We start from the raw sequence: 22,500 nt of genomic DNA on the forward strand, positions 1-22,500 counted from the left end.
CGCCGTATCTCCCATCTGCTTGACAGTAGGGGTTGCAAGATCCTGTACGAGGCACAAGTACGCTCGCACATTGAGTATGCTCCACTTTCTTGGTTTGCCTGCCCCCCCTCTCATCTGCGACTGCTTGACAGAGTAGAGAACAGAGCAAGACGTCTCATCTCTCGCCTGGACCCATCCTGGATAGATCTGTCATTTCAGCAGAGCTTTCAACATAGGAGGGATGTGGGTGGCCTTACTGTTATGTACAAGGCCAATATTGTCAAAATACCACACTTGGATCCACTTCGAGGACAGCGTGAAACAAGCTTTTATGCCACAAGACGGGCAGAAAGCAGCAACTTCACTCTGGCTGTACCCTTCTCCAGAACATCACTCCATCTGAGATCATACATACCCAGGATGACTCGAGTATGGAACACATTCGTACAGCATAATGATGTCAACGAGATAAAGTCAGTTGATCAAATGAAAATGCTGGCCCACAGATGGCTCCAACTTCATCCTGTTCCCTACTTGTATGTCTCATAACAATAAAATGCTTTCAAATGAGCTGATGTAGGTAACAGCTCTTAGCTTGCCAATAAAGTTAGGAATCCTTAACCTGTAAATAGCTGTCAATAAAGCTAGGGATCCTTAACCTTGTCAAACCCTGTGTAAAAAAAAAAAAAAAAAAAAGAGAGAGAGAGAGTGAGAGAGAGATAGAGAGAGAGAGAGAGAGAGAGAGAGAGAGAGAGAGAGAGAGAGAGAGAGAGAGAGAGAGAGAGAGAGAGAGAGAGAGAGAGAGAGAGAGAGAGAGAGAGAGAGAGAGAGAGAGGAAAACGAACGTAACCAGTGTATATACAGTAACAGATGTATGTCTCTCAGTGTATATACAGTAACAGATGTATGTCTCTCAGTGTATATACACTGAGAGGTGTATGTCTCTCAGTGTATATACACTGGTAGTTTACATTAATCAGTATTTTAGGTATTAAAGTATTCTTGACTGATGGTGTACAGGTGACATGCAGCCTTAATGATTCTCGTGTAGTAGATAGACTTTAAACCCCATTAACCAACCAACCAGCTTCAATAAACTTCGTGTAGTAGATAAGTTTTAAACCCAAACGATCCAAACAATCCTAAAACAACGCTGGCTAGAAACTTACGATCTAGCATCTAGTGCTGGCTGGAGGCTTGGGGAATACTGTGTGCAGATCCCAGCAACACTTGCTGCCTCAAGACTGACGTTCCCACAGCCACCTGCGCTGATAGTGCTTATCACTACCTTCTGCTGACTGTGGGGGGAGCGGGGAGGGGAAATGGGCGAGGGGTAAGGGGTGAGGGGAAGAAAATAATAGCAGTGATGGGGAAGGAGAGGTGTGGAGGTGAAGGCTGTCTTATGATTTCTCTCTCTGTCTGTCTGTCTCTCTCTCTCTCTATTACTATTACTACTATTACCATTACTACTATGACCATTGCTACTATTATTACTGTACAATTACTATTACTTTTAAAACTGAACCACAACACTATTAACAGAACAATAATTAACATTAATTTGCTCACTAATGTGTTAATTTTTTTTGGTTCTGTTAGTGGTTCTGTGGGTAGTTCTGTGGGTAGTTCTGTGGGTAGGTCTGTAGGTAGTTCTGTGGGTAGTTCTGTGGGTAGGTCTGTAGGTAGTTCTGTGGGTAGTTCTGTGGGTAGGTCTGTAGGTAGTTCTGTGGGTAGCTCTGTGGGTGGTTGTACTCGCTGTTCCTCCTGACTCTGGCTGTCTCCGCCTGATTCCAGTCTTGTCTCTCTTTCCTGTCCCTTGCGTCTTCGTATTCCCTCTCTGTTTCTGTCGTTCTGTTCTCGCGCTCTAGGTAAACCTTTTGCCGTGGTTTTTGCTGCAAGATTATGTTTGGCACTGTTTCTGTAATTAAGTAAGTTTATTCAATATACACAAAAACAGTTATATAGATTATCATACATAACAGCATAGGTGTAGAGAACCTGGGATAACCCAAAAAAGTCAGAGAGGCTTATTTCCATCGGGGTTCTTTAGTGGCCGATTTCTTCCCCTTGAGTATTTCCACATTCTCTGAAAAATTATAACGTCAGTCATGTCCTCCTTTCCTGTTCGATATCTTCAATCTCTTGTTTTCTGTCTCCCTGTCGTTTTTCTTCATATGTCCTCCCTTCGGTCTCCCAAAGCCCGTGAAGAAAATCTGACCTCTTCCTCTCCTCCTCCCATTTCATTTCCCTCTGCATCTCTGGGTCCCATTGAAACAAAGCCATTGTTGCTTTCCTTATCATTTCCTAGATCTTCCAGTGGCCTGTTAGCACCTCTGAAGGGGTGGCCATCCCCTTTCTACTTAAAATCCCCCACTCACTTACTGCTGTGACTATGCTCAACAGCATCCCACTTTCATTCTCTGACATGTCGTGGCCTGATAAGGCCTCTGTGTAGGACTTAACACCTTCCATTCCTTCGGTTCCCTCGTTGGATATTGGTGTACCTGCTCCTGATGCCATGCCCCTTCCGTTCATTTTCTAGGCTCTGCATTATGGCTTCTGCAGTTTTGGCTCACAGCTCCCACTTCATGCTCTCTGCATCCATCCTCTCCTCCATTTGAGCGATAAGCTCACCTAGTTTCCTTTCCCACTCTTTTGTGTGTGTGTGTGTGTGTGAGTGTGTGTGTGTGTGTGTGTGTGTGTGTGTGTGTGTGTGTGTGTGTGTGTGTGTGTGTGTGTGTGTGTGTGTGTGTGTGTGTGAGTGTGTGTGTGTGTGTGTGTGTGTGTGTGTGTGTGTGTGTGTGTGTGTGTGTGTGTGTGTGTGTGTGTGTGAGTGTGTGTGTGTGTGTGTGTGAGTGTGTGTGTGTGTGTGTGTGTGTGTGTGTGTGTGTGTGTGTGTGTATGTGCGTAGTAGTAGTAGTAGTAGCCTCGTCTATTTGTACTCACCTATTTGTGATTACAAGGGTCGATTCACAGCTCCTGGCCACACTTCTTTGCTGGTCGCTACTAGGTCTACTCTCTTCCTGCTTCAAGAGCTTTATCATACCTCTTCTTCAAGCTATGTATAGATCCTGCCTCCACTACAGTGTGTGTGTGTGTGTGCGTGTGTGTGTGTGTGTTAGTTACCATTTTGTCCTAGGCACATGTCGATTAGACACTAGGCCTGTTGTGTGACTTTGTGTGTGTGTGTGTATGTACTCACCTATTTGTGGTTGCAGGGGTCGAGTCCTAGCTCCTGGCCCCGCCTCTTCACCGGTTGCTACTAGGCCCTCTCTCTCCCCGCTCCATGAGCTTTATCAAACCTCGTCTTAAAACTGTGTATGGTTCCTGCCTCCACTACGTCATTTTCTAGGCTATTCCACTGCCTTACAACTCTATGACTGAAGAAATACTTCCTACTATCTCTCTGACTCATTTGTGTCTTCAACTTCCAATTGTGGCCTCTTGTTTCTGTGTCCCCTCCCTGTGTGTGTGTGTGTGTGTGTGTGTGTGTGTGTGTGTGTGTGTGTGTGTGTGTGTGTGTGTGTGTGTGTGTGTGTGTGTGTGTGTGTGTGTGTGTGTGTGTGTGTGTGTGTGTGTGTGTGTGTGTGTGTGTGTGTGTGTATGTGTGTGTGTGTGTGTGTATGTGTGTGTGTGTGTACTCACCTAGTTGTACTCACCTAGTTGAGGTTGCAGGGGTCGAGTCCAAGCTCCTGGCCCCGCCTCTTCACTGGTCGCTACTAGGTCACTCTCCCTGAACCATGAGCTTTATCGTACCTCTGCTTAAAGCTATGTATGGATCCTGCCTCCACTACATCGCTTCCCAAACTATTCCACTTCCTGACTACTCTGTGGCTGAAGAAATACTTCCTAACATCCCTTTGATTCATCTGTGTCTTCAGCTTCCAACTGTGTCCCCTTGTTACTGTGTTCAATCTCTGGAACATTCTGCCATGTGTGTGTGTGTGCGTGTGTGTGTGTGTGTGTGTGTGTGTGTGTGTGTGTGTGTGTGTGTGTGTGTGTGTGTGTGTGTGTGTGTGTTTGTGTGTGTGTGTGTGTGCGTGTGTGTGTGTGTGTGTTTGTGTGTGTGTGTTGCTGCCTGTGTACGTCCGTCTGTGTTTTTATGTGTCTGGTTACCTGGAGGTTATTCCGGGGATCAACGCCCCCGCGGCCCGGTCCATGACCAGGCCTCCCGATGGATCAGGGCCTGATCAACTAGGCTGTTACTGCTGGCCGCACGCAGTCCAACGTATGAGCCACAGCCCGGCTGATCCGGCACTGACTTTAGGTATCTGTCCAGCTCTCTCTTGAAGGCAGCCAGGGGTTTATTGGCAATTCCCCTAATGCTTGATGGGAGGCTGTTGAACAGTTTTGGGCCCCGGACACTTATGGTGTTTTCTCTTAGTGTACCAATGGCGCCCCTACTTTTTATTGGCGGCATTTTGCATCGCCTGCCCAGTCTTTTACTTTCGTAGGGAGTGATTTCTGTGTGCAGATTTGGGACCATTCCTTCCAAGATTTTTCAAGTGTAGATTATGATATATCTCTCCCTCCTGCGTTCCAACGAGTACAAGTCAAGTGCTTCCAAGCGTTCCCAGTAGTTAAGGTGCTTGACAGAACTTATACGTGCAGTAAAGGATCTCTGTACACTCTCTAGATCTGCGATTTCACCTGCTTTGTATGGAGATGTTAATGTACAGCAGTATTCCAGCCTAGAGAGAACAAGTGATTTGAAAAGGATCATCATGGGCTTGGCATCTCTCGTTTTGAAAGTTCTCATTATCCATCCTATCATTTTCTTTGCACGTGCGATCGTGGCACTGTTGTGATCCTTGAAAGTGAGATCCTCAGACATTACTACTCCCAGGTCCCTTACATTATTTTTCCGCTCTATTGTATGGCCGGAGTCAGTAGTATACTCTGTTCTAGTTATTATCTCCTCCAGTTTTCCATAACGGAGTAGTTGGAATTTGTCCTCATTGAACATCATATTGTTTACCGTTGCCCACTGGAAAACTTTGCTTATATCTTCTTGGAGGTTAACCGCGTCCTCAGCAGATGACAGCCTCATGCAGATCCTAGTATCATCCGCAAAGGATGATACGGTGCTGTGGTGTATATCTCTGTTTATGTCTGATATGAGGATAAGGAATAAGATGGGGGCGAGTACTGTGCCTTGTGGAACAGAGCTCTTCACTATGACAGCCTCCGATTTAACTCTGTTGACCACTACTCTTTGTGTTCGATTTGTTAGGAAGTTGAAGATCCATCTCCCCACTTTCCCAGTTATTCCTTTAGCACGTATTTTATGGGCTATTACGCCATGATCGCATTTGTCAAATGCTTTTGCAAAGTCTGTGTATATTACATCTGCATTCTGATTTTCTTCCAGTGCATCCAAGGCCATGTCATAGTGATCCAGTAGTTGTGAGTGTGTGTGTTTGTGTGTATTCACCTAGTAGTGGTTGCAGGGGTCGAGTCACAGCTCCTGGCCTCCCTGTGTGTGTGTGTGTGTGGGTGTACGTCTCCACTGACTTCTCTTCTCCACTTCCTGCTCCTCCTCCCTCATCTGGATCTTCTTATCTTCTTTTTCCCTCCTACCCCTCCCACACTTCCCCTCCCCCACTTCCCCTCCCCGCACTCCCCCTCCACCAGCACCGTGTTAATCAATGCAGTGCAGATATACCTGCCACCTCGTCTGCCACTGCGGCAGTCACTGACCACCAGGGAGGAGTGCAGGAGAGGGAGGGAGGGAGAGGGAGGAGGGGGATGAGGGGGAAGAGGGGAGGAGGGGGAGGAGGGGAGGAGGGGGAGGAGGGGGAGGAGGGAGGGGCAACATTCTACCACTCAACCGTGAGGGTTTACTGAGGGAACGTTTGGTCGGCCCCCCTCCGTAGCAGTCGTCCTCAGTCGTTGTCGGAGGGGCGGGGGCAGTTTGATGTGCTCAGTCCCTCAGTCTTGACCCATCGATCACCGTGTTGATGACCCATCAATGACCGTGTTGATGACCCATCAATCACCGTGTTGATGACCCATCAATCACCGTGTTGATGACCTATCAATCACCGTGTTGATGACCCATCAATCACCGTGTTGATGACCTATCAATCACCGTGTTGATGACCCTGGGAAAGTTTAAAATAATTTAGATTTAGATTTAGATTTAGTTTTAGAGAGAGAAAGAGAGAGAGAGAGAGAGAGAGAGAGAGAGAGAGAGAGAGAGAGAGAGAGAGAGAGAGAGAGAGGAGAGAGAGAGAGAGAGAGAGAGAGAGAGAGAGAGAGAGAGAGAGAGACTTCCTTTCCTCACTCTTGACCTCAATCTGGACGTGAGGTCAAGTGAGGGGAAGACTGAGGGGGGAAGGGGGAGGTATAGGTTAGATGACGGGGGGGATGAAGGAGAGGTGAGGGAGAGAAAAAGGAAGAGGAAGAGAAGGAGGGAGAGGAGGAGGAGGAGGAGGAAGAGAAGGAGGGAGAGGAAGAGGAGAAAGAAGAGAGAAAAATTGAGCAATCTTCTCCATATTGTCTTCTTCTTATTATTCTTATTATTATTAATATTATTATTGCTATTATTATTATTATAATTATTATTATTATTATTGCTATTATTATTATTATTATTATTATTATTATTATTATTATTATTATTATTATTATTATTATTATTATTATTATTATTATTATTATTATTATTATTATTATTGTTTTTATTATTATTATTATTATTATTATTATTATTATTATTATTATTATTATTATTATTATTATTATTATTATTATTATTATATCTAACATTCTATTCTCTCTATTTTGCGTTTCTTGTCTTTCGTGTCCATTCTCTCTCTCTTTCTCTCTTTCTCTCTTTCTCTCTTCTCTTCTACACAGATCTAAGTTGACAAACATCAACTGCTGTCAACTGTTGCCATGACAACGTCTCCCCTCATGTAAGCAGGTCACCCCCTCTTCTCTACCTCCCCTCCCCCTCTCCCCTCACTTCCTCCAGTAAGGGCTAAAATGGTTTGGCGTAACAGAATTAATTACCATCTGTCACTCAGCTGGTTTCTGGCAACACGGTGGTGGTGGTAGCGGTGGTAGCTGCAGTGGTGGTAGTGGTGGTAGCTGCAGTGGTGGTAGTGGTGGTAGCTGCAGTGGTGGTAGTGGTCGTGGTTTAGGTCGTAGTGGTTGTAGTGGTGGTTGCACTGGTAGTTGCAGTGGTGGTGGTAGTGATGGTAGTGGTGGTGGTGGTATTAGTGGTAGTAGTGGTAACGGTGGTTTAGTGGCAGCAGAGGTGGTGGTAGTAGTGATGATATTAGTGGTGGTTGTGGTGGTAGTAGTGGTGGTAGTAGTGGTGGTAGTAGTGGTGGTAGTAGTGGTGGTAGTAGTGGTGGTAGTAGTGGTGGTAGTAGTGGTGGTAGTAGTGGTGGTAGTAGTGGTGGTGGTAGCGGTGGTAGTAGTGGTGGTGGTGGTGGTAGTGGCGGTATTAGTGGTAGTAGTGGTCGTGGTAGTGGTGGTATTAGTGGTGGCAGTGGTAGTATTAATGGTGGTAGTGATGGTAGCAGTGGTGGTACTAGTAGTGGTAGTGGTGGTAGTGGTGGTAGTGGTGGTAGTGGTAGTAGTGGTGGTAGTGGTGGTAATAGTGGTGGTGGAAGTGGTGATAATGGTGATAGCAGTGGTGGTAGTGGTGGTAGCAGTGGTGGTAGTGGTAGTGGTAGTGGTGGTAGCAGTGGTGGTAGTAGTAGTGGTAGTTGTGGTAGTAGTGGTGGTAATGATGGTGGAGGTGGTGGTAGTTTATCTGGAGTTTACCTTGAGAGAGTTCCGGGGGTCAACGCCCCCGCGGCCCGGTCTGTGACCAGGTAGTAGTGGTGGTAGTAGTGGTGGCAGTAGTGGTGGTAGTAGTGGTGGTAGTAGTGGTGGTAGTAATGGTGGTAGTGGTAGTGGTGTTAGTGGTAGTGGTGTTAATTGTCACCAGCATCCAGAAAAGTCATCCCTGAATCCTACCATCCAAGCCTCCTCTACCTCCCATCAGGAGCAATGACTCGACCCCCACACCAACAAAACAGACCAAGCGCGCCATAACCACTGAACCACCACCAATTACCCCGTGATTAGGGATGGCACAAGCGCGACAGCATCACCCTACTGATGAATGACCACCCCATCCCTCATTAATTCATCACGAGACGTCAAAATTGTCAAAGATTTTGACTAATAGTCAAAATTCTAAAAAAAAAAAATGGTCGGTTACAGCCCAGATCTTGTTGTGACTGGGCCAGCCAGTGTGGCCAGAACCCAGGTGACTAATATCTCTCTTGTTTTATATAAATTATGCGATGAGAGGTATATTGTGGTATTATATTTCACGAGTGTGTTATGGGGTTGGTGTATGGGGAGTGGGGTATGTGGAGTCACGGGTGAGAGGGGGATCTTCGTGCTGGTTAATGAGGGTGTAATGACGAGGGTGTCTGGTACATATAGCAGCATTACTGTAAATAATGAGTGAATTTCTCTCTCTCTCTCTCTCTCTCTCTCTCTCTCTCTCTCTCTCTCTCTCTCTCTCTCTCTCTCTCTCTCTCTCCACTCACATCATCAACATTCACACTTCACTTGCTCTTAGCTGTTGCTACACATCATTGCTAGTCAGTGTCGCTATCTGCGACGATATTCCCGTCATTCTCACCAGATATACTGCCACTCCCAGCATTAATTTTATCAGCATCTTCATACTGTCTCTTGTTCCAGCATCAACTGGAATACCCTGTTCCAGTAACTGGAATGTCCTGTTCCAGTAACTGGAATGTCCTGTTCCAGTAACTGGAATGTCCTGTTCCAGTAACTGGAATGTCCTGTTCCAGTAACTGGAATGTCCTGTTCCAGTAACTGGAATGTCCTGTTTCAGTAACTGAAGTGTCCTGTTTCAGTAACTGGAACGTCCTGTTTCAGTAACTGGAATGTCCTGTTCCAGTAACTGGAATGTCCTGTTACAGAAACTGGAATGCCCTGTTCCAGTAACTGGAATGTCCTGTTCCAATAACTGGAATGTCCTGTTCCAGTAACTGGAATGTCCTGTTCCAGTAACTGGAATGTCCTGTTTCAGTAACTGAAGTGTCCTGTTTCAGTAACTGGAATGTCCTGTTTCAGTAACTGGAATGTCCTATTCCAGTAATTGGAATGTCCTGTTCCAGTAACTGGAATGCCCTGTTCCAGTAACTGGAATGTCCTGTTCCAGTAACTGGAATGTCCTGTTCCAGTAACTGGAATGTCCTATTCCAGTAATTGGAATGTCCTGTTCCAGTAACTGGAATGTCCTGTTCCAGTAACTGGAATGTCCTGTTCCAGTAACTGGAATGTCCTGTTCCAGTAACTGGAATGTCCTGTTCCAGTAACTGGAATGTCCTGTTCCAGTAACTGGAATGTCCTGTTCCAGTAACTGGAATGTCCTGTTCCAGTAACTGGAATGTCCTGTTCCAGTAACTGGAATGTCCTGTTCCAGTAACTGGAATGTCCTGTTCCAGTAACTGGAATGTCCTGTTCCAGTAACTGGAATGTCCTGTTCCAGTAACTGGAATATCCTGTTCCAGTAACTGGAATGTCCTGTTCCAGTAACTGGAATGTCCTGTTTCAGTAACTGAAGTGTCCTGTTTCAGTAACTGGAATGTCCTGTTTCAGTAACTGGAATGTCCTATTCCAGTAATTGGAATGTCCTGTTCCAGTAACTGGAATGCCCTGTTCCAGTAACTGGAATGTCCTGTTCCAGTAACTGTAATGTCCTGTTCCAGTAACTGGAATGTCCTATTCCAGTAATTGGAATGTCCTGTTCCAGTAACTGGAATGTCCTGTTCCAGTAACTGGAATGTCCTGTTCCAGTAACTGGAATGTCCTGTTCCAGTAACTGGAATGTCCTGTTCCAGTAACTGGAATGTCCTGTTCCAGTAACTGGAATGTCCTGTTCCAGTAACTGGAATGTCCTGTTCCAGTAACTGGAATGTCCTGTTCCAGTAACTGGAATGTCCTGTTCCAGTAACTGGAATGTCCTGTTCCAGTAACTGGAATGTCCTGTTCCAGTAACTGGAATGTCCTGTTCCAGTAACTGGAATTCTTGAACAACATTCGTATCTCTCCTTCACTCTATTTACCCATCATTATCACCCTTCCCGCTGTTTTCTTACCCTCCCCATTTCCCCTCCCTTCCCCTTTCCTTATCTCCCTCCTCCTCTCCCTACCCTCCCTCTACCCCCTCCCTTCTAGCTGGGAATTATCACGACACTGGTGATGTGTAGCAGCTGACAGCTATGTAATAGAGTGCTGGGTGATGGGAAAGGAAGGAGAGATGAAGGAAAGGGAAAGGAGAGGAGAGGGGTAACGGAAAGAGGAAGGGGGTGAAGTGAAGGGGAGGAGATAGGCTCATACATCATTTCACTTCAAATCTCCCCAGGATGCCACCCACAACTGCCACCTAAAACCCAGATGCCTAGTACACGATAGTCACTTCTAGTAAAATTACTAGGAGCCTGGTCTGTCGGGCCCTATCATACATACACGATAGTCACTTCTAGTAAAGTTACTAGGAGCCTGGTCTGTCGGGCCCTATCATACATACACGATAGTCACTTCTAGTAAAGTTACTAGGAGCCTGGTCTGTCGGGCCCTATCATACATACACGATAGTCACTTCTAGTAAAGTTACTAGGAGCCTGGTCTGTCGGGCCCTATCATACATACACGATAGTCACTTCTAGTAAAGTTACTAGGAGCCTGGTCTGTCGGGCCCTATCATACATACACGATAGTCCTTAATCTAGATACAAGTAATACGCGATAGTCTTTAATTTAGATAGACTAAAATACACAATAATTTTTAATTTAGACAGAACAGTTAATAATCTAGATCAAACACACGATAGTTCTAAATCAAGATAGAAGAAATAGACGATAGTTCTTAATCAAGATAAGAGTAGAAAGCTCTTCTCTGTAGATAGCCTCAGTGTGGACTACCAAGTACTCAGTTATGTCTTTATTATGTGCTCTCATGTACTCCCCTGCACTTTCATGTACTCTCATGTGATCTCATGTACTCTCGTGCCCTCTTATGTACTCCAAGACTAAGATCAGCGTTTATGTGTCTACCAGGACGAGGGATGGAAGTTGAACCGTGTCCACTACTACCAGGAGGGATGGTTGGCCACCGGTAATGCTCGTGGTATTGTAGGAGTTACCTACACTACCTCACACTCCAAGAAGCCCTCAGACCTGCCCTCCAGGACCAACTACAACCTCAGAGGTCACAGAGCTGAGGTAAGTCTCCAGGGGAGCGATACCCGGGACTTGAGAGGTCACAGAGCTGAGGTAAGTCTCCAGGGGAGCGATACCCGGGACTTGAGAGGTCACAGAACTGAGGTAAGTCTCCAGGGAAGCGATACCCGGGACTTGAGAGGTCACAGAGCTGAGGTAAGTCTCCAGGGGAGCGATACCCGGGACTTGAGAGGTCACAGAGCTGATGTAAGTCTCCAGGGGAGCGATACCCGGGACTTGAGAGGTCACAGAACTGAGGTAAGTCTCCAGGGGAGCGATACCCGGGACTTGAGAGGTCACAGAACTGAGGTAAGTCTCCAGGGGAGCGATACCCGGGACTTGAGAGGTCACAGAGCTGAGGTAAGTCTCCAGGGGAGCGATACCCGGGACTTGAGAGGTCACAGAACTGAGGTAAGTCTCTATCTACCTGGATGGAGTTCCGGGGGTCAACACCCCCGCGACCCGGTCCATGACCAGGCCTCGTGGCGGATCAGAGCCTGATCAACTATGCTGTTATTCCTGGCCGCACGTAAACCAACGTGTAAACCATAGCCCGGATGGTCAGGTACTGACTTTAGGTGCCTGTACAGCCAGGGGTCTATTGGTAATCCCCCTTATGTATGCCGGGAGACAATTGAGCAGTCTTGGTCCCCTGACACTCATTGTGTTGTCTCTTAGTGTACTCACAGCACTCTTGCTTTTCACTGGAGGGTTTGTTGCACTGTCTGCCGAGTACCTTGCTTTCGTAGGGAGTGATTTCTGTGTGCAAATCTGGGACCAGACCTAGGATTTTCCAAGTGTAGATTATGATGTATCTTTCTCGCTTGCCTTCTAGGGAGTACAGGTCAACGGACTTCAAACGGTGGCACTAATTCAGGTGCTGGGCTGTTGTTATACGTGCAGTGAAATTTCGTTGTAGGTCTTGTGAATGACGTGTAGACGGTCCTGAACCATTGATTGTTGAGAGAGAGAGAAAGAGAGAAAGATGGTTCCTGCGGTACAGTCTGTGACGCAGGAAATAGACAGTTTTGCGTCAGTTCCCTCTCTCCCTCCCTCTCAGTTTATTAAGTGTGTCTTGATTGGCTGTTTCATTCTCTCTTTCTCTCTCTCTCTCTCTCTCTCTCTCTCTCTCTCTCTCTCTCTCTCTCTCTCTCTCTCTCTCTCTCTCTCTCTCTCTCTCTCTCTCTCTCTCTCTCGCCCTACTCCCTCCCTCACTCACGCCCTCCCTCTCTATTCCATTCTCATTATTCCCTCTTTGGCCATGGCTGATATTTCATCTGTTCTGTCTCTCTCTGTCTCCCTCTCCCCCTCTCTCTCTGTTATTATTATTGTTATTATTATTATTATTATTATTATTATTATTATTATTATTATTATTATTATTATTATTATTATTATTATTATTATTATTATTGTTATTATTATTATTATTATTATTATTATTATTATTATTATTATTATTATTATTATTATTATTATTATTATTATTATTATTGTTATTATTATTATTATTATTATTATTATTATTATTATTATTATTATTATTATTATTATTATTATTATTATTATTATTATTATTATTATTATTATTGTTATTATTATTATTATTATTATTATTATTATTATTATTATTATTATTATTATTATTATTATTATTATTTACAATTGCATTTTTATAGATAATATTTTCATAGATATATGGAGATACATATATAGAAAACTATGAAGGTAGACAGGGAGAGAGAGAGAGAGAGAGAGAGAGAGAGAGAGAGAGAGAGAGAGAGAGAGAGAGAGAGAGAGAGAGAGAGAGAGAGAGAGAGAGAGAGAGAGATTAAAAACACACATTAATTGGTTCAGATGGAAATCAACCATACGGTTGACTGGGATGGTAATTGCTCCCTGGTGGTTACTGGTGATTAGGTGATTAGATGAGTGGGTAATTAGGTGATGGATGACTCAGGAGGTCTGTCTCTATTCGCCCCTCAGATGTGTTCACAGCTCTCTTGAACAATTGAGTTCTGTGTTTAGAGGGGAAGAACACACGATAAAAAACGAAGGAACATTGTGTGTTCTCTCTCTCTCCCAAGCACTGGTTCTGCCTACATAGTCACTCACTATCTTCCACATATACCGTAACAATTTATAACCCTCCTACAATTTTTCGATGGGACTCTTTCGATCCTTCTCGGACCATTATCAGATTAAATAATAACAGAAATAAAGTACCTTCCTAGATTGAAGGATTTCCTGATTTCAAAGGAGTCTGAAAAAACTAATTGCTGGTGATTTTAATTGAAAAATCTCTCGAGTGTTTAATATTCTGAACCTCGTTTAGAACTGACGTTTTAATTACTCTTTTATAATTGTTTTTTACAGACTTTGTTGAGTAAAGTGAGAGAATCAGAGCGAAAAGGAGAGAAAAACGTGATTCACTTGTGTTTACATGTTGCTCTGGAAGCTGATTGGTGGAGAATGTTTGTGTTCGTCTCCTAAATGGGACGGAAACTTAGTTCTGATTGGCTCTACCTATTCTGGCAGCTGACTAGTGGAGAATATTTGTGTTCGTCTCCTAAATGGGATGGAAGCATAGTTTTGATTGGCTCTACTGATTGGCGGACAATGTTTGTGTTCATCACCTTAGAGGGATGGAACTTACGTATATATATATATATATATATATATATATATATATATATATATATATATATATATATATATATATATATATATATATATATATATATAAACTGCAATTAGAGAGCGTATAATCAAACACTTACAGGAAAGAAGATCGTCTTGAATCCTCTCACGGGAGTTTGTAATCCTCTTCTTAGGGATTTAATGATGGTGTTGGAGGAGGGGATTAAGGCAGAGGGGAGATTATTGCTTTCCCAGATTTTTGGCATGAGATTTTTTGTTTGTGTAGATGCCGGGTTGGATTTATGTCAGAGTTGATGGATCAGTGTGGATCAGGGCCAGAGTTGGTGAATCAGTGTCAGAGTTGGTGGATCAGTGTCAGAGTTGGTGGATCAGTGTCAGAGTTGGTGGATCAGTGTCAGAGTTGGTGGATCAGTGTCAGAGTTGGTGGATCAGTGTCAGAGTTGGTGGATCAGTGTCAGAGTTGGTGGATCAGTGTCAAAGTTGGTGGATCAGTGTCAGAGTTGGTGGATCAGTGTCAGAGTTGGTGGATCAGTGTCAGAGTTGGTGGATCAGTGTCAGAGTTGGTGGATCAGTGTCAGAGTTGGTGGATCAGTGTCAGAGTTGGTGGATCAGTGTCAGAGTTGGTGGATCAGTGTCAGAGTTGGTGGATCAGTGTCAGAGTTGGTGGATCAGTGTCAGAGTTGGTGGATCAGTGTCAGAGTTGGTGGATCAGTGTCAGAGTTGGTGGATCAGTGTCAGAGTTGGTGGACTCCATCTATACTCCCTCACCACTCAATCTATGCTCCCTCACCACTCCATCTATGCTCACTCACCACTCCATCTATACTCCCTCACCACTCCATCTATGCTCCCTTACCACTCCATCTATGCTTACTCACCACTCCATCTATGCTCACTCACCACTCCATCTATGCTCACTCACCACTCCATCTATGCTCACTCACGACTCCATCTATGCTCACTCACGACTCCATCTATGCTCACTCACCACTCCATCTATGCTCACTCACGACTCCATCTATGCTCACTCACCACTCCATCTATGCTCACTCACCACTCCATCTATGCTCCCTCACCACTCCATCTATGCTCCCTCACCACTCCATCTATGCTCAGTCACCACTCCATCAATGCTCACTCACCACTCCATCTATGCTCACTCACCACTCCATCTATGCTCACTCACCACTCCATCTATGCTCACTCACCACTCCATCTATGCTCACTCACCACTCCATCTATGCTCACTCACCACTCCATCTATGCTCACTCACCACTCCATCTATGCTCACTCACCACTCCATCTATGCTCACTCACCACTCCATCTATGCTCCCTCACCACTCCATCTATGCTCCCTCACCATTCCGTCTATGCTCCCTCACCACTCCATTTAAGCTCACTCACCACTTCATCTATGCTCCCTCACCACTCCATCTATGCTCACTCACCACTCCATCTATGCTCCCTCACCACTCCATCTATGCTCAGTCACCACTACATCTATTCTCACTCACGACTCCATCTATGCTCCCTCACGACTCCATCTATGCTCACTCACCACTCCATCTATGCTCCCTCACCACTCCATCTATGCTCCTCACCACTCCATCTATGCTCAGTCACCACTCCATCTATGCTCACTCACCACTCCATCTATGCTCACTCACCACTTCATCTATGCTCACTCACCACTCCATCTATGCTCACTCACCACTCCATCTATGCTCACTCACCACTCCATCTATGCTCCCTCACCACTCCATCTATGCTCCCTCACCACTCCATCTATGCTCACTCACCACTCCATCTATGCTCACTCACCACTCCATCTATGCTCCCTCACCACTCCATCTATGCTCACTCACCACTCCATCTATGCTCACTCACCACTCCATCTATGCTCCCTCACCACTCCACCTATGCTCATTCACCACTCCGTCTATGCTCACTCACCACTCCATCTATGCTCCCTCACCACTCCACCTGTCCTCACTTACCACTCCATCTATGCTCCCTCACGACTCCATCTATGCTCACTCACCACTCCATCTATGCTCCCTCACCACTCCATTTATGCTCCTCACCACTCCATCTATTCTCAGTCACCACTCCATCTATGCTCACTCACCACTCCATCTATGCTCACTCACCACTCCATCTATGCTCACTCACCACTCCATCTATGCTCACTCACCACTCCATCTATGCTCACTCACCACTCCATCTATGCACCCTCACCACTCCATCTATGCTCCCTCACCACTCCATCTATGCTCACTCACCACTCCATCTATGCTCACTCACCACTCCATCTATGCTCCCTCACCACTCCATCTATGCTCACTCACCACTCCATCTATGTTCACTCACCACTCCATCTATGCTCCCTCACCACTCCACCTATGCTCATTCACCACTCCATCTATGCTCATTCACCACTCCATCTATGCTCCCTCACCACTCCATCTGTTCTCACTCACCACTCCATCTATGCTCCCTCACCACTCCATCTATGCTCACTCACCACTTCATCTATGCTCCCTCACCACTCCATCTATGCTCACTCACCACTCCATCTATGCTCACTCACCACTCCATCTATGCTCAGTCACCACTTCATCTATTCTCACTCACGACTCCATCTATGCTCACTCACGACTCCATCTATGCTCACTCACCACTCCATCTATGCTCCCTCACCACTCCATCTATGCTCCTCACCACTCCATCTATGCTCACTCACCACTCCATGTATGCACCCTCACCACTCCATCTATGCTCACTCACCACTCCATCTATGCTCACTCACCACTCCATCTATGCTCACTCACCACTCCATCTATGCTCACTCACCACTCCATCTATGCACCCTCACCACTCCATCTATGCTCACTCACCACTCCATCTATGCTCCCTCACCACTCCATCTATGCTCACTCACCACTCCATCTATGCTCCCTCACCACTCCATCTATGCTCATTCACCACTCCATCTATGCTCCCTCACCACTCCATCTATGCTCCGTCAGCACTCCATCTATGCCCACTCACCACTCCATCTATACTCACTCACCACTCCATCTATGCTCACTCACCACTCCATCTATGCTCACTCACCACTCCATCTATGCTCACTCACCACTCCATCTATGCTCACTCACCACTCCATCTATGCTCACTCACGACTCCATCTATGCTCACTCACCAATTCATCTATGCTCACTCACCACTCCATCTATGCTCCCTCACCACTCCATCTATGCTCCCTCACCACTCCATCTATGCTCACTCACCACTCCATCTATGCTCCCTCACCACTCCATCTATGCTCACTCACCACTCCATCTATGCTCACTCACCACTCCATCTATGCTCACTCACCACTCCATCTATGCTCCCTCACCACTCCATCTATGCTCCGTCACCACTCCATCTATGCTCACTCACCACTCCATCTATGCTCACTCACCACTCCATCTATGCTCACTCACCACTCCATCTATGCTCACTCACGACTCCATCTATGCTCACTCACGACTCCATCTATGCTCACTCACCACTCCATCTATGCTCACTCACGACTCCATCTATGCTCACTCACCACTCCATCTATGCTCACTCACCACTCCATCTATGCTCCCTCACCACTCCATCTATGCTCCCTCACCACTCCATCTATGCTCAGTCACCACTCCATCAATGCTCACTCACCACTCCATCTATGCTCACTCACCACTCCATCTATGCTCACTCACCACTCCATCTATGCTCACTCACCACTCCATCTATGCTCACTCACCACTCCATCTATGCTCACTCACCACTCCATCTATGCTCACTCACCACTCCATCTATGCTCACTCACCACTCCATCTATGCTCACTCACCACTCCATCTATGCTCACTCACCACTCCATCTATGCTCCCTCACCACTCCGTCTATGCTCCCTCATAGTATTAAAAATGTCGCCTTGAACTTCGTAATAGAATTTTCTTCATCACAGTTGTGTGTGTGTGTGTGTGTGTGTACTCACCTAGTTGTACTCACTTAGTTGAGGTTGCGGGGGTCGAGTCCGAGCTCCTGGCCCCGCCTCTTCACTGATCGCTACTAGGTCACTCTCCCTGAGCCGTGAGCTTTATCATACCTCTGCTTAAAGCTATGTATGAATCCTGCCTCCACTACATCGCTTCCCAAACTATTCCACTTACTGACTACTCTGTGGCTGAAGAAATACATCCTAACATCCCTGTGATTCATCTGTGTCTTCAGCTCCCAACTGTGTCCCCTTGTTACTGTGTCCAATCTCTGGAACATCCTGTCTTTGTCCACCTTGTCAATTCCTCTCAGTATTTTGTATGTCGTTATCATGTCCCCCCTATCTCTCCTGTCCTCCAGTGTCGTCAGGTTGATTTCCCTTAACCTCTCCTCGTAGGACATACCTCTTAGCTCTGGGACTAGTCTTGTTGCAAACCTTTGCACTTTCTCTAGTTTCTTCACGTGCTAGAGAAAGTGCAAAGGTTTGCAACAAGACTAGTCCCAGAGCTAAGAGGTATGTCCTACGAGGCGAGGTTAAGGGAAATCAACCTGACGACACTGGAGGACAGGAGTGTGTGTGTGTGTGTGTGTGTGTGTGTGTACTCACCTATTTGTACTCACTTATTTGTGGTTGCAGCTCCTAGCCCCGCCTCTTTGCTGATTGCTACTAGGTCCTCTCTCTCCCTGCTCCGTGAGCTTTATCATACCTCGCCTTAAAACTATGTATGGTTCCCGCCTCCACTACTTCACTTTCTAGGCTATTCCATGGCTTGACTACTCTATGACTGAAGAAATACTTCCTAACATCCCTTTGATTCATCTGAGTCTTCAACTTCCAATTGTGACCTCTTGTGCCTGTGTCCCTTCTCTGGAACATCCCGTCTTTGTCCATCTCGTCTATTCCGCGCAGTATTTTATATGTCATTATTAAGTCTCCCCTGACCCTCCTGGCCTCCAGTGTCGTCAGGCCGATTTCCCTCAACTTTTCTTCGTAGGACAATCCCCGTAGCTCTGGGACTAGTCTTGTTGCAAACCTTTGCACTTTCTCTAATTTCTTGACGTGCTTGACTAGGTGTGGATTCCAAACTGGTGCTGCATACTCCAGTATGGGCCTGACGTAAATGGTATACAGAGTCTTGAACGAATCCTTACTGAGGTATCGGAACGCTATCCGTAGGTTTGCCAGGCGCCCGTATGCTGCAGCAGTTATCTGATTGATGTGCGCCTCGGGAGATATGCTCGGTGTTATACTCACCCCCAGATCTTTTTCCTTAAGTGAGGTTTGCAGACTTTTGCCATCTAAACTATATTGTGTCTGCGGTCTTCTTTGCCCTTCCCCAATCTTCATGACTTTGCATTTGGCAGGGTTAAACTCAAGGAGCCAGTTGCTGGACCAGGCTTGTAGCCTGTCCAGGTTTCTTTGTAGTCCTGCCTGATCCTCATCCGATTTGATTCTTCTCATTAACTTCACATCGTCCGCAAACAAGGACACTTCTGAGTCTATCCCTTTCGTTATGTCATTCACATATACCAAGAACAGCACAGGTCCTAGGACTGACCCCTGTGGAACCCTGCTTGTCACAGGCGCCCACTCTGACACCTCGTCACGTACCATGACTCGTTGTTGCCTCCCTGTCAGGTATTCTCTGATCCATTGCAGTGCCTTTCCTGTTATGTGTGCCTGATCCTCTAGCTTTTGCAGTAACCTCTTGTGAGGAACTGTGTCGAAGGCCTTCTTGCAGTCCAAAAAAATGCAGTCGATCCACCCCTCTCTCTCTTGTCTTACGTCTGTCACCTTGTCATAAAACTCTAGTAGGTTTGCGACACAGGATTTTCCCTCCCTGAAACCATGCTGGTTGTCAATTATACACTTGTTTCTTTCCAGGTGCTCCACCACTCTCCTCCTGATGATCTTCTCCATGACCTTGCATACTATACACGTTAGTGATACAGGTCTGTAGTTTAGTGCCTCATGTCTGTCTCCCTTTTTAAAAATTGGGACTACATTTGCCATCTTCCATATCTCGGTGAGTTGCCCAGTTTCAAATGATGTGTTGAAGATCTTTGTTAACGGTACACACAATATCTCTGCTCCCTCTTTAAGGACCCACGGAGAGATGTTGTCTGGTTCCACCGCCTTTGAGGTGTCAAGTTCGCATAGCAGCTACTTCACCTCCTCCTTGGTTATATATACCTCATCCAGCACTTGCTGGTGCAGCCCCCTGCTCCGATTTCCTGGAGTCCTACTGGTTTCCACTGTAAATACTTCTTTAAATCTTGTGTTGAGCTCCTGACATACCTCCCGGTCGTTTCTTGTGAATTCCCCATCACCCTTCCTCAGTCTGATTACCTGGTCCTTGACTGTTGTTTTCCTCCTGATGTGGCTGTACAACAGCTTCGGGTCAGTCTTGACTTTCGATGCTATGTCATTTTCGTATTGCCGCTGAGCCTCCCTTCTTATCTGTGCATATTCGTTTCTGGCTCTTCGGCTAATCTCTTTATTTTCCTGAGTTCTCTGTCTTCTGTACCTTTTCCATTCTCTAGTACACCTAGTTTTTGCCTCCCTACACCTTTGGGTGAACCAAGGACTCGTTCTGTTCTTTCCATTATTTCTGTTTCCCTTGGGAACAAACCTCTCCTCTGCCTCCTTGCATTTTTTTGCCACATAGTCCATCATTTCTTGTACTGGTTTTCCTGTCAGTTCCCTCTCCCACTGAATGTCTTGAAAGAAGTTCCTCATGCCTGAGTAGTTCCCCCTTTTGTAGTTTGGTTTTTCCCACCCTATTCCTGCTGCTCTCTCCACTTGGAGCTCAACTATGTAGTCGAAGCACAGAACCACATGATCACCAGCTCCCAGGGGCCTTTCATACATGATATCCTCGATGTCAGAACTACTCTAGGTGAATACAAGGTCCAGTCTTGCTGGTTCATCCTCTCCTCTCTCTCTGGTAGTGTCTCTAACATGTTGATGCATGAGGTTTTCCAGTACCACATCCATCATCTTGGCTCTCCATGTTTCGGGACCCCCATGGGGCTCCAGGTTTTCCCAGTCAATCTCCTTGTGATTGAAATCACCCATAACTAGTAACTTTGCTACCCCCATGTGTGCTCTCCTGGCCACCTCGGCTAGTGTGTCGACCATTGCTCTGTTGTTCTCATCGTATTCTTCTCTTGGCCTCCTGCAGTTCTGTGGTGGGTTGTACATTGCTGCAATTATCACCTTATGTCCCTCAGACTGGATTGTTCCTACTAAGTAGTCCCTTTCGCCCGTGCCATCCATTCCTTCCATTTTCTCAAAACCCCACTGGTTTTTAATGAGCAGTGCAACTCCTCCTCCCCCTCTCCTCCCTCTGTCTTTCCTGAGGATTTGATATCCGGATGGAAAGATTGAATCTGTTATTATTCTGGTGAGTTTTGTTTCTGTGAGTGCTATTATGTCTGGGGATGTCTCCTTGATTCTTTCGTGCCACTCCTCAAACTTATTTGTTATTCCATCTGCATTGTATACCACACCTTCAACTTCTGTTCTAATACTGTAACTGTGGTGCGGATAAGGAACTATGGGTGGTTGCTCTGGGGGTGGAGTTTGTAATGCAGTGGGTGGGGGCATTGGATGTGGCATGGGTGTTTTGGTTTAGAGTGTTTGGTTGCACTGGGGTTGACCTGGTTGGGAGGCTTCTATAGGAAGTTGTGAGGGAGGCTGTATTTGATCTTCCTGTGTCTGGGATCTCTTGTCTGTCTTCTCCATCCCCTCTCTTTCCTCCTTCCGTCTTTGTACAATCTCTCTCTGTTTCTGCCTTTCTGCTTGTGTTCTGTCGCGGTCGAGATACACCTTACTGTATGCCGGCATGTCCCTTAATCGTGCTTTCTCCTGCAGGATCCTGTTCCGAGTCGATTCTGCCTTGAAGGTCACTTTCACTGGCCGGGTTCTTTTTTTTACAAACCCCCCTATTCTCCGAAATTTTTCCAGCTGGGTCATATGTGTGTGTGTGTGTGTGTGTGTGTACTCGCCTATATGTACTCACCTACATGTGGTTGCAGGGGTCGAGTCATAGCTCCTAGCCCCGCCTCTTCACTGGTCGATATTAATTCACTCTCTCCCTGCTCCATGATATTTGTCATACCTCTTCTTAAAGCTATTTATGGAACTTGCTTCCACTACTTCACTCTCCAGATTATTCCAGTTCCTTACAACTCTAAGACTAAAGAAATACTTCCTAACATCCCTATGACTCATCTGGGTTTTCAGTTTCCAATTGTGTCCCCTTGTTTCTGTATCCCATCTCTGAAACATTCGATCCTTGTCCTCCTTGTCAATGCCTCTTAATATTTTATACGTTGTTATCATGTCCCCTCTATCCCTCCTATCCTCTAGTGTCATCAGGTTGAGTTCCCTTAACCTCTCCTCATAAGACATACCCCTCAGTTCCGGGACTAATCGTGTTGCAAATTTTTTCACTTTCTCCAATTTCGTGACGTGTTTGACTAAGTGAAGGTTCCATACTGGCGCTGCATATTCCAGTATAGGCCTTACGTACACTGTGTACAATGTAGTGA

General features: G+C 45.9%; 1 protein-coding gene across 1 annotated transcript in view; it reads left to right on the plus strand.

Annotated features, from left to right (window-relative positions):
* The window catches only part of Tusp (WD40 superfamily protein Tusp), a 128,989-nt gene that overhangs the window by 15,382 nt on the left and 91,107 nt on the right, over window positions 1-22,500 (plus strand). Inside the window, exon 3 of the mRNA XM_070101426.1 lies at window positions 11,083-11,247. Within this exon, the coding sequence (XP_069957527.1) occupies window positions 11,083-11,247 (165 nt within the window). The remainder of the gene's footprint in view (window positions 1-11,082; window positions 11,248-22,500) is intronic.

This window comes from Cherax quadricarinatus, chromosome 77 (genome assembly GCF_038502225.1).
Source record: "Cherax quadricarinatus isolate ZL_2023a chromosome 77, ASM3850222v1, whole genome shotgun sequence".
Taxonomy (NCBI): Eukaryota; Metazoa; Arthropoda; class Malacostraca; order Decapoda; family Parastacidae; genus Cherax; species Cherax quadricarinatus.